Source organism: Sminthopsis crassicaudata, chromosome 2, assembly GCF_048593235.1.
Source record: "Sminthopsis crassicaudata isolate SCR6 chromosome 2, ASM4859323v1, whole genome shotgun sequence".
In the NCBI taxonomy this organism is placed as follows: Eukaryota; Metazoa; Chordata; class Mammalia; order Dasyuromorphia; family Dasyuridae; genus Sminthopsis; species Sminthopsis crassicaudata.
The window spans coordinates 481,760,526-481,775,191 of NC_133618.1; the positions used below are offsets into that span (position 1 = coordinate 481,760,526).

General features: G+C 31.4%; 1 protein-coding gene across 1 annotated transcript in view; it reads right to left on the reverse strand.

Annotated features, from left to right (window-relative positions):
- The window catches only part of ITFG1 (integrin alpha FG-GAP repeat containing 1), a 272,577-nt gene that overhangs the window by 74,885 nt on the left and 183,026 nt on the right, over positions 1 to 14,666 (reverse strand). Inside the window, exon 12 of the mRNA XM_074293314.1 lies at positions 14,508 to 14,616. Within this exon, the coding sequence (XP_074149415.1) occupies positions 14,508 to 14,616 (109 nt within the window). The remainder of the gene's footprint in view (positions 1 to 14,507; positions 14,617 to 14,666) is intronic.

Genomic DNA, 14,666 nt, shown 5'->3' on the forward strand with positions numbered 1-14,666 from the left:
CCTTTCCCTAACTCTCATCATAATCATTTGTTAAAATTTATCAATTCTACTTTCCAATTTCTTTTATCATAACCCTTCTTTCTATTCATACAACTGTAACAATTTCTTGCCAAATCCTTTTTTTTTTAAACATACAACTTCTACCCTACTTTAGGTCTTTATTAACAATTGTAATAGTTTCCTGATTATTTTTTTTATCTCAAGTCTCTTCTCGCCTGAAGAAATTTAATCTCTTCTTTGATAGCCTTTTCTCTGTGTAACTTGATCTCTGTGTAACTTTCAAAACTGCTATTCCCTCTTTTTGATTCTGTGATGTCTTTTTTCTTGGTTTTCCTCTTATCTGTCTGATTTTTTCCTTCTTAGGCTCCCTTTCTAAGTCATTATTCCTCTTCTGTATACTAAGCAAGAGTGGTTACTAAAGCTCTGTACCGAGTCATTTTTCCCCCTCTCCCTACTGTTTTTCTCTCAGTCTCATTGATTCTTGTTTATTCAATCTATGTATCTAATTCTAAACTCTTTCTAGAACTTCTGTCCTGGATTGTTAATTAAATACTGAAGATTTCAACTTGAAATTCTAGTTGGCATCTCAAATTTATCATGTAAAAAATGGAATGCATTACTACCCTCTCACAAAACTTGCTCATTCCAAACATCTAAGGATCCAAGTGACATCTTTGATTCTCTCACATCTCCTTATCAGCTGCCAAACCTTATCAATTTTCTTCCTGCAATGTCTTTCTTATGTTATACTACTCTCAATTTCTATGGACACAATTGCAATTCAAGCTCTTATTAAAAAGAGCTCTCCCTTGGATATTATACTAGCTTATCTCTAGTCTCTCCTTTCTCCAACCATCCTCTACGTAACTATCAAATCATATTTCTAAAATACAGGTCTGACAATGTCACTCCTCCATTCAACAATTTTCATTAGCTTCTATTATCTCTACACAAATATCAGTTTGCAGATATTCTGCCAACTCAGCTTTTATATCTTTGTCAGAAATTACTGGAGATTTCAGATCTCAGTAATTTGACATTGCTTTCCTTGTTCTCATAATTGCCAGTGTTCTTTACTTTAACAAATTACTTTTTACTTGCTTATCTGTATATTATTAAGTTATATCTCCCTAGTAAAATTTAAGCTCCTTGAGGAACTGTTTTTTTGTAGTCCTACTGCCTTTATACATTTCTTGAATTGATTTGAAACCCTAAAAGCTTAACAGTGTTTTTACTAGAGGCATTAAAAGTTAGTCATAAAAGGTCAATACAAAAGAAAAGTAAAACTGCATTAATGTAGTTGTGAAATGCATTGAATACACTATATACCACCATAGTGAAACAATTCCATTATATTCTGTTAGCTCCTTAAGTAGGGATTTTTCAATTTTTATATCTGCATCCACAGAACCTGGCACATGGTAAATAATTAATATAAGATAATTGGTTATTATATTTGTTAGAAGGTAAACATCAAGTTCATTTTTGATACCACATTTTCCATTGGTATCATATTAGTTTAAAGTCTTTCAAAAAGTCTGCTAAAGAAAAACCTAAAAAAGTCATTCAATGGTTTCTAGACGTCAGTGAATGCTAAAGAAAGAAAAAACATATTAACATCAGCTAAGAAATACAAAATCAGCTACTTTCATTCTAATGGGAATCCTATATATCTAAAGGTTAATTACACACATAGCAGAGCTACATGGCTTGCAAGAAAAGTTTGGTGTTGCTTTTAGTCATGCTAACAAACAATGTTCATTTGAAGATATTGAAGAATGTGAGCCAGATGTTGTAATAAGATAATTCCATGGATGAATTCATTCATTTGTTCATACTACTGATAATATTATTAATACTTTAAAAGTCAATAATGTATGCCTACATGATCTCAAAGAACTCATGTGCCATTAAAAATCCTTAGATATATTGAATTGGACTTGGTCTCTTAATTACTGTGAACATAATCCTTATTTTTTTATTTTTAAGTTTTCATTAATTAGCTTCATCGTTTAAAAAAGATGCTAGTAAAACATATTATAAAGAGGAAGCAGCTTGTAAGAGAATATAGATTTTTCTGTATTCTGGGACAAATATAGGTGGCTATTTAATTAATTTAATTAACATCATGTAGTGTTAATGAAATTGAAGTAAAACTGAGATTAGAAATGACTCAGTGCTACAAAAAGGCAACTTCTATTCATTTGGAATAATCAAGAAATTACATGATGATGGTATTTTCGTACAGATTAAAAATATGGAAATTGGATAATCTATAAAAGGATCATTTTCCTTCTTGGGAAGAACACAGAGAGACTATATACAATGGGAAGATCTTCTCTGTGATGTGACGCATAACAAACCATATAATAGTAATAGTTAGGAAATCTTGATTTTAATCACAATTCTATTCTCACTGTATAACTTTTAGCAAACCCACACTTTTCTCTGGTATTTTCTTTTCTAGACTTATAGGTAACACTAAGTATCCATAGATTTTGAATGGCCTTAGGAATGTCTCGATTCAATTAAATGAAACATTAAATGCTTTCAATGTACCCTTTATTGATAATAACAATCCTTTATATTTGGGTAGGCATTTATAGTTTTCAAAGTCCTTTCCACTCATTCCCTCATTTAATTCTCCCAATTACCTGATGGGATTGTCTAGTGGGAAAAGATAGCTCTCCTAACTTGTCAGATTCATGAAATAGGTAATAATATAATATTGCTGGAATGTCAAGTTAATGAAGGAGAGTAGTATGAAATAAATTTGGGTGATAGGTAGGAGTTCAACTGTGGAAGCCTTTAAATACTAGGCTGAAGAATTTCCATTTTATCCTAGAAGTGATGGAAAGTAACTGAATGTCTTTGAGAATGGCAGGGACATATGTGGTCAGGTCTGTGCTGTAGCAATTTTATATTGGCAGCTTTGTGAAAAGTAGATTGGAATGAGAAGGGAGAGAGGACAAGCATAGAGATTAAATAATTCAGAGTAGTGGCTTATGTAAGTGGAGAGAGGGCTTCTGAGTACCTGGGAAATGAGGATGCACTATCTTCTATGACCTCCCCCTCCTAAACGTTCCTTTTTGATGACTGGGGAAAAGTGAGTGGAAGGGTAGATTGTGATAGCCTCCCTTCAAATGTCAATTCTAAATTATAATTTAAAAACTTTATAATGCCAAGGATGTGAATAACTGAGGTGTCAGTATTCTACTAAATAAATGTAGAAATATAATTTCCCAGGTGATATAAGGATCAAAATTTCATATATACTATAATATTAACTCAGAAAAGGAATATTAAAATCATCAAAGCTATTTTATTACTATTCTATTAAAAGCCCACCCTCAAACACTGTGCAACAGTTTAGGAAAAATCTACACTTTTTATATACATGTTTATGAGTTTATTGAAAGAATCATACTGTGTTTGTGTGTGGCAAATATATAAAGAACCCAATCTTCCATAGGAGATTAGTGGGATATAGGTAGTGAAAATCCTGGAAGTATCACAAAAAACAGGTAATCATTCTTGTCTTTCCCAATCACAACTGACTTTAATTCTGAGATTCATGGAGAAGGAACAATTTATTTTATTTTTTATATCTTTCTATAGTGAGCAATTTAGGGCTCACAGTAAGTACTATGAGCTGACATACCAGCTAACCCTGCCAAACCACACACCCTCTAAGCCTCATTTCTTTAGCAGTACAGTCATGTAAAGATGAAACTGATTCACAGGCATGCTCTAAGATTTCAAATTTTAACAGTGTTCTAAAAGTAGCTTCCACTTCTAGGCAGAAGTTCTAATATAGCTTTGACGTTTGATATTTATTTTATTTTTGGCAAGACAATCAGAACTAAGTGCCTTACCTGGGGTCACACAGTTAGTTAATGCAAGTGCCTGAGGCCAAATTTGAACTCAGGTCTTCCTTATTACAGGATGATACTGTACTACCTAGGTGTCCCCTCCATTCAGCATATATAACATCTATTATATAGTTTATTCGAAAAGTGGTCATCAATATCCCAGGAGACTTCATAGTCACAACATGCTGAGCACTTTCATCTGATAGCTAAGAAGCCATGGTCCAGAGGGGAGAAGTTAACTTTTGTAAGGTCACAGAATGAATTAATTACATGTGGAAATAGTTGTTTGCATACATCTTCCCATTAGAATGTGATCTCCTTAACAGCAAGAACCCTATTCAGTATAGTGCCAAAAACACCAAACATATAATAAATGTTTGTAGATTGACTGATTTATATAATCAGATATAACTCAATTAATACAACTTCCAGGTCAAGTACTATTTCCACTAGTTGGTCCAGAAATATCTTATTTACAAAATATTAATGAAATGCATAAAGTATAATTTATTCTACAGGGTGAGTTGTTTACAGAATTAAATAAATTAAAACTATAATTAAAATGTTTAACTTGCACTGACATGATGCTTGCAGCTATATGAAAGAGAGGTAATCTCTGAATAAATTACTTAAAAATATGGCTAATAGAATGTGAAATGTATAATTTCCCCTCAGAATTTTCTGGCATCTAAAGGATAATCCTAAGTACAATGTATGGATTTTTTTGTGACGAATTTATGGATAGATATAAATAAAAGTAATACAGAATGGAGAGAGCACTAATGGGTAGTGCTGTGTACCATTGAATGAAATATTCTTGATCAGTGAGATAACAAATATATAGGAGAAATATTTTCAAATGCTATGATTGTATGATAATAAGTCTATATTATATACAAGCAATATATATATGTGTATATATACATATATATATAATATACATATATTGTCTATTGTTAAAGGCAATATATAAAAACATATCTTTTGTTACGAAAGTCATCTTTTAAATTGTTCCAGATTACGGTTGTTCTATATTATATTATTTTCATTTCCAATAATATAATAAAATTTTCTATTATATGTGGTGTCTAGTTAACAAGCAGATATGGATGTCTTGATGCCAAATATCTTGAATATAACATAGTTGCTAGATCTTTATTATATTGGTGAAATTTATATATCATGAGTAAATAAACACAGGATGAAAATGCAGACAATTATTCTCTGTCTTTTTGGCTTTCAGGTACTGAGCAAAAGGATAGATCATAATAAAAAAAGGGTCAAATAGCTCCACTTAGAAGTGGCCCAAGAGTATGTCTTGGTGTTTCTGTCATCTTTCAAGTCGTAATTAAATTCTAAGGATTGCACAGAATTTATTTGAACAAAAGATTTGTGATATGTTCTTTCAAAGAATGTCATGCTATTATTAAACAGAATTAATACTTATGAAATGTGATATGGTAGGATTTTAAAGATATGATACTTTACCTTGTAGTAATATTTATCATATATGATATATGAAAGGACTACTACAACTGGGTTCTAGTTCTGGCTCTCCCTCTCACTTACTGTGAGCCAGAGTGAGTCACTTAATTTTTCTATGTTTGATTTTTTTTTTCAATTGTAAAACCGAGCTTATAGAAATGATGCAAAAATCATAATTGGAAGGCTTTTTCCAAATTCCCAAGTAGGATGAACCTGATTAATATATAATTGGGAAGTATATAACAATATAAAAAAATACAATACAAAATATTGTCAATTTGTAATTTTCTAAGTCAATAGGAGGTTGTAGAGATTTGCTTCTATTTGAATTTGACACCACTGGATAGTATTTATCCATCTGTGTTGGGCTGGTGGGTGATGGGTATAGTCATAATTTAGCTATGCGGGTAGAGAAAAACATGGTTATGAAGCCAAAGAGAAAGAAGAGAGTCAGAGGTTGTGAAACGTAAAAGAGACATTTGGCTTTAAAGCAATTAGAGAAAGAGGGGTCACTGTTTCTCTAACAGGGCAAGATCTTCATCTCATTCTGTGCATTGTGATCAGGATCTAGGACAAGCCTCCCTGTAAGGGAACAGAGAAAGACGCATGGATTTGTTATACTGACTATAATTGTTATTGGGTCATGTGTATTCTTGCCTTTTTTTTTTTTTTTTTTTTTTAAACAATTATCTCCTTGATGTTAGGTCTATTTAAAAGTAAGGAGGGCTATCAGTTCCTAATAGATAATTATCAGATTGTTGAAAGGATAAAATGAGGGAATGAATCAGAAAAAATTTGGAAAACTGTAAAGCACCACACAAATGTAGTGGATTATTATTATTAATAAAGAGTACACTGTTAGGTTCTTTCAAGTCTATCTCACATTCAGAACTTACTAACTTTTTACAAGTGAAATCTCTTAAATTCCTCAGAAAATAAGTCTCTCCAATGCTTAAGTAAGGATCTATATTATGAACTTTCATTACTTTTTCCTTTTCCACCCACCTATCCCAATGAACTGGGATTTCACAAAAACACAAATAATATTGGGTCAGATACAAATTTAAAAATACATGTGTCCATTATTAGCAGGAGTCACAACAACTGCATTTGATCAAGCTAATTTCAGTTTTCAATCACTCTAGAAGTAATAACCTTAGGTATTAAGATTCATATGAAAAAGAGAATATGATCATATTCTTAGAGGAAACTGATAAAAAGATCTCTGCATGGGATCTCTATGCTGTAGGGTGCTGCTGCACATGACAAGTTTTTTCCCCTTCACTGGCACATATTTCTTTCCAAAACAAAAACAAAAACAAACCTGATGGAACTTTCCTTAGCATGAGGGCAAAAGTCACAGAATACTGGTCAATGAATTCAAATTGTTGGAAAATCACACATAAACCCATGCCTTGGAAATTCAGTCATGCATCTGCATTGCTTTTATCAAGCTTTCTAAAGCTTGGTAATAAAGTAGGCATCTGTTTGCAGAAAGTATACATAAACATGCATCATCATACTTTTGCAAAACATATTTTGCTTTTTTTCTGTAATATTCTTAATATTCTTTCTACTGTATAACTATCAAATTAAAAGAGCATCAGGTTTAAGTCAGAGTATTCAGGATTTAAATCCTAGATGTTCCAGTTACCATCTGTGTGACCTTAGGCAAGGGTACTTAACTTTTCTGGCTCTCAGTTTCCTTATCTGCAAAAAGAAGATTCTGGATTAAATAGGCTATAAGGTTGCTTCTGGCTTTACATCTGTGATTTTATATTACTCTTTCAAACTTATCACTGTACGATATAGTAAATATGTGATGAAATTACTCCAAAATAATTTGTATGATTCTATTAAATAACAGAATATTAACAAAAAACCTATGCAAATGGTTTTTTCCCGTTGAATGAAAAATCTTTTCAGTAGGAAATTTTCAGTAGTAATTTATATTCTTAAATGGGCTACTGGTTTGTAGTCATTCTGTTTCTTGCTTTTCTGGAGTACTCCATGAATCTAGTTTTCTTTTTAACTGTACCAAAGTTTTGATGACTACTACTTTACAATATAGGTTGAGGTCTAGTAGTAAGAACCATGTTTCCCTCCATTTATACTTTTTTCTTTATTTCTCTTGTGATTCTGCACCTTTTCTTTTTCTATATGATTTTATTACTTTGTCTAGGTATAAAAAGTATACTCTTTGTAAATGTAATAAGAATTGTGGTAGATCTTTAAATTTTTTTACTAAATTGGCAGAGGCCGCAGTCATGACCACAAATGCCTTGCTAATTGTCTTTCCTTTATTTTCATAGGATAGTTCGTAGTTGCATTTATAGAAATCTTGTGTGCATGTTAATTAGGACATTTTATTTATTTTGTAGTTGCTATCCTGTGAAAATGCTAATAGCTTCTGTGCATTTATTTTGTAATCTATAACTTAGAGCATTGCTTAAACCAATGGTATCAAATTCAATTAGAAATGGGGGCTACTAGACAGAGATTTGTCAGTATCCCTGTGGGTTGTATTTTGACTTAGAAAAACACATATTAACATTATGTTTTATAGTATTTTTATTTACTTTGTTAAATATTTCCCAATTGCATTTTTATCTGGTTTGAGCCACATTTGGGAATATTGTGGGCTGTATATGGATTGTGTTCAACACTTCTGGTTTTGGGTATTGAGAAGAAAAATCTTTGGGTATATATTTGTCTGAAGGTGAATTTGAACCTAAGTCTTTGCTCTGAGGCTAGTACTTTATTATTTCATGTTACTCTTCTGTATATTAATACTTTCCTGAAATGACTAATCATTTCAATGAGTTTCTATTCTCCATGGTCTTAAAAGGACATCATCTTGTCATCTGCAAATAAATATGTTTTATTTTTTCTTTGCTGTTGTTCATTGAGAGCTTTAAATTTATTCTATTGTCTGACTATTATAGATAGCATTTCAGTATGTAAACAGGGAGGGTGGGACAATCTTGCCTTATCTAAATTTCTTTTGGGAAAGCTGATAGCTCTCCATTGAAAATAATATTAGAACTTGGGTTTTAAATATCTTTTAAATAACATTAAAAATAGTTTTGCCAGAATATGATTCTTAACTTTTCGGGTGTTTTTTATTTTTTTAAACATAGTGCTGAATTTGGTCAAAATTTTTTTTCTGAATTTATTGACAATAATCCTATTGTTTTCCTTTTCTTTGTTATACACACATTATTATTAGTACTAATTGTTTTCTTAATTTTGAACTATTCTTATATTTCTGGTATGACTATACGTTGGCGATAGTGAATTATTTTCTGTTACACTGTTGCTTTCTCCTTGTAATTTTATTTAAAAGTTTGCAATCAATATTGATTATTGAGATTGGTATAGAGATTTATTCCTCTGCTTTCTATCTCCCTTACTTGGGAATTAGGTTTTATGTTTTCCCCCTATAATTAGCTGGCTCAATTTCTTCTGACATTGGGTTGTTAATGACTTCTATTATTGTTGTTGGTATTGTTTTTTTATTTAGACATTATATATTTTTGTAGTAACTCATTCATTTCCCTTGGATATCAGCATTTATAATTGTCATATGATAAGAGTTCAAAACCAGAAATACATGAAAGCTTGGCAGTCAGCACAAGATTTGGCATTTGGGCACGTGAACTTTGCTACATCATATGAATTATTTTTCATAGGCTTTGTGAAAAGAAAAACTGCCAATCTGCCATCCTGTTCTATTACTTCCATGGGGTTATCTACAGAGAGGGTAAATGCTTCAAATAACCCATTTACAATATTTCTTCAATGAAGTTGAGGGAAGAGAAGGAAAGACAATAAGTATTTACATTTATGTAATTCCTATCATGTTCCAGGAACTGTCCTATGCTCTTTACAAAAATTATCTGATTATCTGAGATTTGAAGCTCCCAACAGAATAAGGCCATCTACCATTTTACTCCTTATGCCCCTGAAACCCAAGTGTGCATAACAAAAGAACTGTGCAAACTGGATATGGATATGGAGCCATCTGAGTCTAGGACAGAGATTCTCAACCTTTTTTTTTTTTTTTTTTTTTTTGGTTTAATAAACCCTTTGAGCAGTATAGTGAAGTCTTCTTTAAATACAAAGTTTTAAAATTAAATACACACACACACATACATATAAACACACACACTTAAAGAATTACAAAAATAACTAATTATATTAAAATATAATTATCAAGATATTAGAAAACAAGTTCACACTAGAATTCAAATTAAGAACCCTTGCTTATCCTTATCCTTGTTTACCCTTATCCTCAATAACATATTAAAGTGGGGACTACACCAGATCATCTACTGCCACGAATTGCCCAAATCATGGTGACCCCAGTAAGGGATTCTTGAACCTTTCCCTGTTTTTTTTTTTTTTTGGTTGTTGTTATTGTTTTATTTCTGAGTATCTTTCAAACAGATTCCAGTGAATTCCAAAACCACAATCCTTTCCTTTATTCATTCCCCCATGTGCAGTCTGGGAGGAGGTGCTGAAGGAGTGCTAATCAGGTAAAACTATACAGTTTTGCTTTTTGAATGCTTCTTTATAGTTTTGTTTTGCTATGCTACTGCTCTTTTATAATTACTTTATTATATTTAATTATTTTTGTGATAGTAAATAATTGGAAACAAAGTAAATATGATTAGGGAATGCTTAAACAAATTGTAGTTTTTAAAAAAAACTACATATTACTGTGTTTAATGAATGATGAGAATGATGAATAGAGATCCACCAAAGAACTTATATGATCTAAATACCCAAAGGAATCAGGAAAACAATATATAGAAAAACTACATTAAAGTAAATGGATAGAATAATAATGAAACACACACATACACATACACAAATGTGGTTACAAAGAAATGAGAAGAATGCTCCCCTTAGTCTTTTAAAAAGATAAGAATTCATGATTATAGAACACTCTTATATAAATAAACATCAGATATTTTCATGTATTGATAAATTTTGTGGAACTTTTTTCTTTCTCTTAAAATTCTTTGTTATAAGGAATGGTTCTCTGGGAAAACATTGGAAGAAGGGATAATGAGGTGATATCAAAGCACAATATAAAATTTTTTATTAAATTTATTTTAAAATATATATTTTATTTATATCTTTAAAAAAATTCAATCTTCTGAGAAATATAATGAAGCTAGTTACAGAAAAGAATGAGGTTTCCCAAAAGCAAGGTATGGGGGCTCATAGCCAAGATGAGATTTTTTTATTGAGGTAATTTTGGAATATATTCCAGATCATATTCTTAGATATATGGAGGCTGAGACCAGAAAACTATCCTACAAACTGGAGAGCTCAAGGTGGTAGTAAGGTAGAACTATTTTTAATTGATAATCTGAGTACTCCATTATGAGCTAGAAGAGATGCTAAAGCCTTTGGAAAATCAAAAATATGCGCACCAAATATCCTCAGAAATATATAGCCACTGGGTTAGTAGTCTAAGAGTTGAACCAAATAATGGCCAAAATATACTCAATGGCTAGTTAATTGATAGCTTACTTCATTGTGAGTTGTAGAAAGAAACAGAATGAGCTAGATTTGGATGGATATACATTTGACAGTGCCAACAAAATCGATATAATATATATGCCATCCTTTATATTTGAATTCTTAGTTTTTCTAGATTATTGTTATACATGTAGTTTCTGATAATTTTCTTTATTTTGGTTCTTTCTATTTTACATTCACCTTGCCCATTTAAAAACTTTTTGGTTATTTGACCTTCTTGCCTTTTTTCTTGATTAATTAATTTTGTTATTATTTTAAAAAATATATGCTTTTAGTTTTATTATTTCTACAATCTTTATTTTCAAATTTCTTTATTTCTCCTTTACTTTTTTCTTTGACTAAATTTTTTCTCTGCAGCCTTTGATCACCCTCTTCTCCTTGATACTTTCTTTTCTCTAGATTTTAAAGACATGGATTCTCCTACCACTTGTCTGATCATTTTTCAGTCTGCTCTCTTTAATTTTAATCCAGGTCATGCACACTATGTGAGGTTAGTTCTTTTCTTTTCCCGCTATATTATTTCACTTAGTGATCTCATCAGCTCCTGATTAATTCAAATACCATATCTATACGCAGATGACTCATCTATTTATCCAATCCTTCCTTCTCTTCTAACTTTTAGTATTGAATCTCCAACTGCTTATTAGACATCTTCAATTAGAAAGTTAGGATACATCTTAAACTAAATGTGTCTAAAACTGAACTCATTATCTTTTTCCTTCCCTCACATTCTTTTTATTATTTAGGTACCACTATCTTTCCAGTGACCCTGGCTTGCAACCTAATTGTCAACCTTTACTTCTCATTTTTCTCTCCCCCTCCCTAATCTTTTGCCAAGTTCTATTAATTTTACCTTAATAATATCTCTTGAATATACTCCCTTCTCTCTTCTAACACTTCTACCACTTTGGTGCAGGTCTTTAATACCTCTACTCTGAACTCCTGATAAGTCTTCTGGTTAGCTTCCCTGCCTAAAGTCTTTCTGAACTTCTTTTTTCCACTCAAGCTTTCAAAGTGATCATAAAGCATAGTCTAATCATGACACTATTTCTTTCTATTCAATAAATTCTGGAGGCTCCCTATTACCTCCAGGTAACATAAAAAAACCTCTATCTGGCAATCTTAGTTCTCATAAACTGGTCTTCCCTACCCTTCCAGTTTTCTTACACCTTATTCCCTCTCTCTTTCCTGCTTTCATCACCTTACCAATCTATAATCCACGATCGAGTGAAATTGTCATCTTTGTTTTTTTCTCAAACAAAACACTTCATTTCTCTACTCATGCATTGCTGATGGCTTTCCTCAAGATTTGAATTCTCTCTACTCATCTGTCTCTTCACTTCCTCAAGTCTCAGAAAAAAAAAAATTCATTTTCTATAAGAAACCTTTCTTAATGCTAATGTTTTCCCTCTGAGATAATTTACAATTTATCCATTACATATTTTGTTTGTACACTGTTCTTTGCATGTTGTCTTTCCAATTATATTGTGAATTCCTTGAGAGCAATGACTCTTTTTGTTGTTGTTGTTGTTGTTGTTGATGCAATTGGGACTAAGTGACTTGCCCAGGGTCACACAGCCAGGAAGTGTTAAGTATCTGAGACCAGATTTGAACTCAGGTCCTCCTGACTTCAGAGCTGGTGCTCTATCCACTGTGCTACCTAGCTGTCCTTCCCTTTTTTTTTTTTTTTTTTTTTTTTTTTTGGTACTCTAGAGTTTAACATGGTACCTGGTATATAGTATGTATTTAATAAATGCTGCTGACTTGCTTTACTATTTCAATACTATTGTATGTAAAGCATATATTTATAATTTCTATCTTTTTATATTTGTTTATGATTTCTTTCTGTCAGAGCACATGACCACTGTTTGTAAAAGTTCCATGGGGCTACATGCTTAGGCATCTCATTGGCACAGTATACAATTGCACCTGGAGTAAGGAAGATAGATTTTGGATACTTCCTCTGACATTTACTGGTATTACAACTCTGGGCAAATGAGTTAAACTATCTTAGTCTCAGGTTCCTTAGCTATAAAATGGGAATAATAATAGTGCCTATCTCATATGGCTGTTAAGAGGATCCAATGAGGTAATAATAAGCAAAATATTTTTCAAACTTTAAATGTTTAAGTGCTTAGTATTATTCTTAGAATTTTAATATTAAAAAATGTATTACATGGTCTATTCATGGCTCTGTTCTTTGGTAATGTGAGTTATTTTTCATTCTGCCACTCAAAGATCTAGATCATGACATAATGTAAACTGAATAAACACATCATTCTTTTAACATGTACTTAAAATTTCAGACTGAAGTGAGGTATCGCTCCAGATCAGTGATCAAGCAGACTTGATTCTAATATTATGAAATAAATTAGTTTTGGTAACAGACTATGGTTGAAACCTTAAAACTTCTAAAAAGATGTTGTGAGCATGAATAAAAAAATAGGAATTTCTATTCATTAGATCCTATGTTTAAACTGTTGCAGAAGTGCTCCAATAAATGGTTCTTCAAGGCTTTAGCATTTATATTTCGATATATATTTCAATTTATATAATATACAAACTTCAATTTATATTTCAATGAATTCCCTCTGGTAGAACTTTGGGTTTAAACCATAACTTGTGATTTAATTGTATTCAGGAGCATCACTATAGCAATGTCAACTTTTTTTTTGTTTAACAGTTTACATTTATCAGGTTGAAACAATCATAAAAGTGAATCTTAGAAAGTGAAGAAATAAAGCATTAGTTTGTAAAATAACTAGATTACAAAGATATTTAAATGGAATAATTTGGCATGATTTAAAGATAAACATGCATTAAAATAATGGTAAAATAGAGAAGTTGGGCAGGAATGGAATTGGCAATATGACAAGCATCAACAACAATCATGGCTTTTTCTAGGAATTCAAAAGCAAAAGTTTGAAAAATTGTTAAATACAAAAATTTTTTAGCAAATGCACGACACAAAAAAGTTGATCACATTTAAGTCTTAACTATGTATCCTGAAAATTAATAACATGAAAGGCAATATTAAGAAAGGCTAATGGATTTGTGAACACTAAATATGGTACTAGATCTTCTTCCTAAAAGACAATATATATTCTCACATTAAAAAGGGAGAGCATAATCCAATTCCACTTGATTAATGATGGACAGAATCAGCTACATCCAGAAAAGGAACACTGGGAAATGAGTGTAAACTGTTATTTTTACCTTCTGAATGCAATTCTTCCTGTGCAACAAAAAATTCGGTTCTACACACATATATTGTATCTAGAATATACTGTAATATATTTAACATATATAAGACTGCCTGCCATCTGGGGGAGGGGGTTGGGGGAGGAAGGGAAAAAATCTGAATAGAAGTAAGTGCAAGGGATAATGATGTAAAAAATTACCCATGCATATGTACTGTCAAAAATGTTATAATTATAAAATAAAATAAAAATTAAATTATTAAAAAAAAAAAAGAGAGCATTCTGATGTGTGTATTTTTGTTCATTTACTTAGCCATTGGAAATATGTATTTGAACATTTGCTGAATTTTACCAAACCTAATATTACTATTTCATATTAATGAAAGGGAATACTCACCAATCACTTTGACAAAATAGGCATCTGCTTCAAAGTTATTTTTTAGTGTGTGGATGGCAAAATCATTCTTTGTATAACCTTTACTTAGAACGATGATGTCTAAGATACCCTGGGGGGAAAACACAGATGAAACTATAGGTTACAAAGGCACTAAGATAA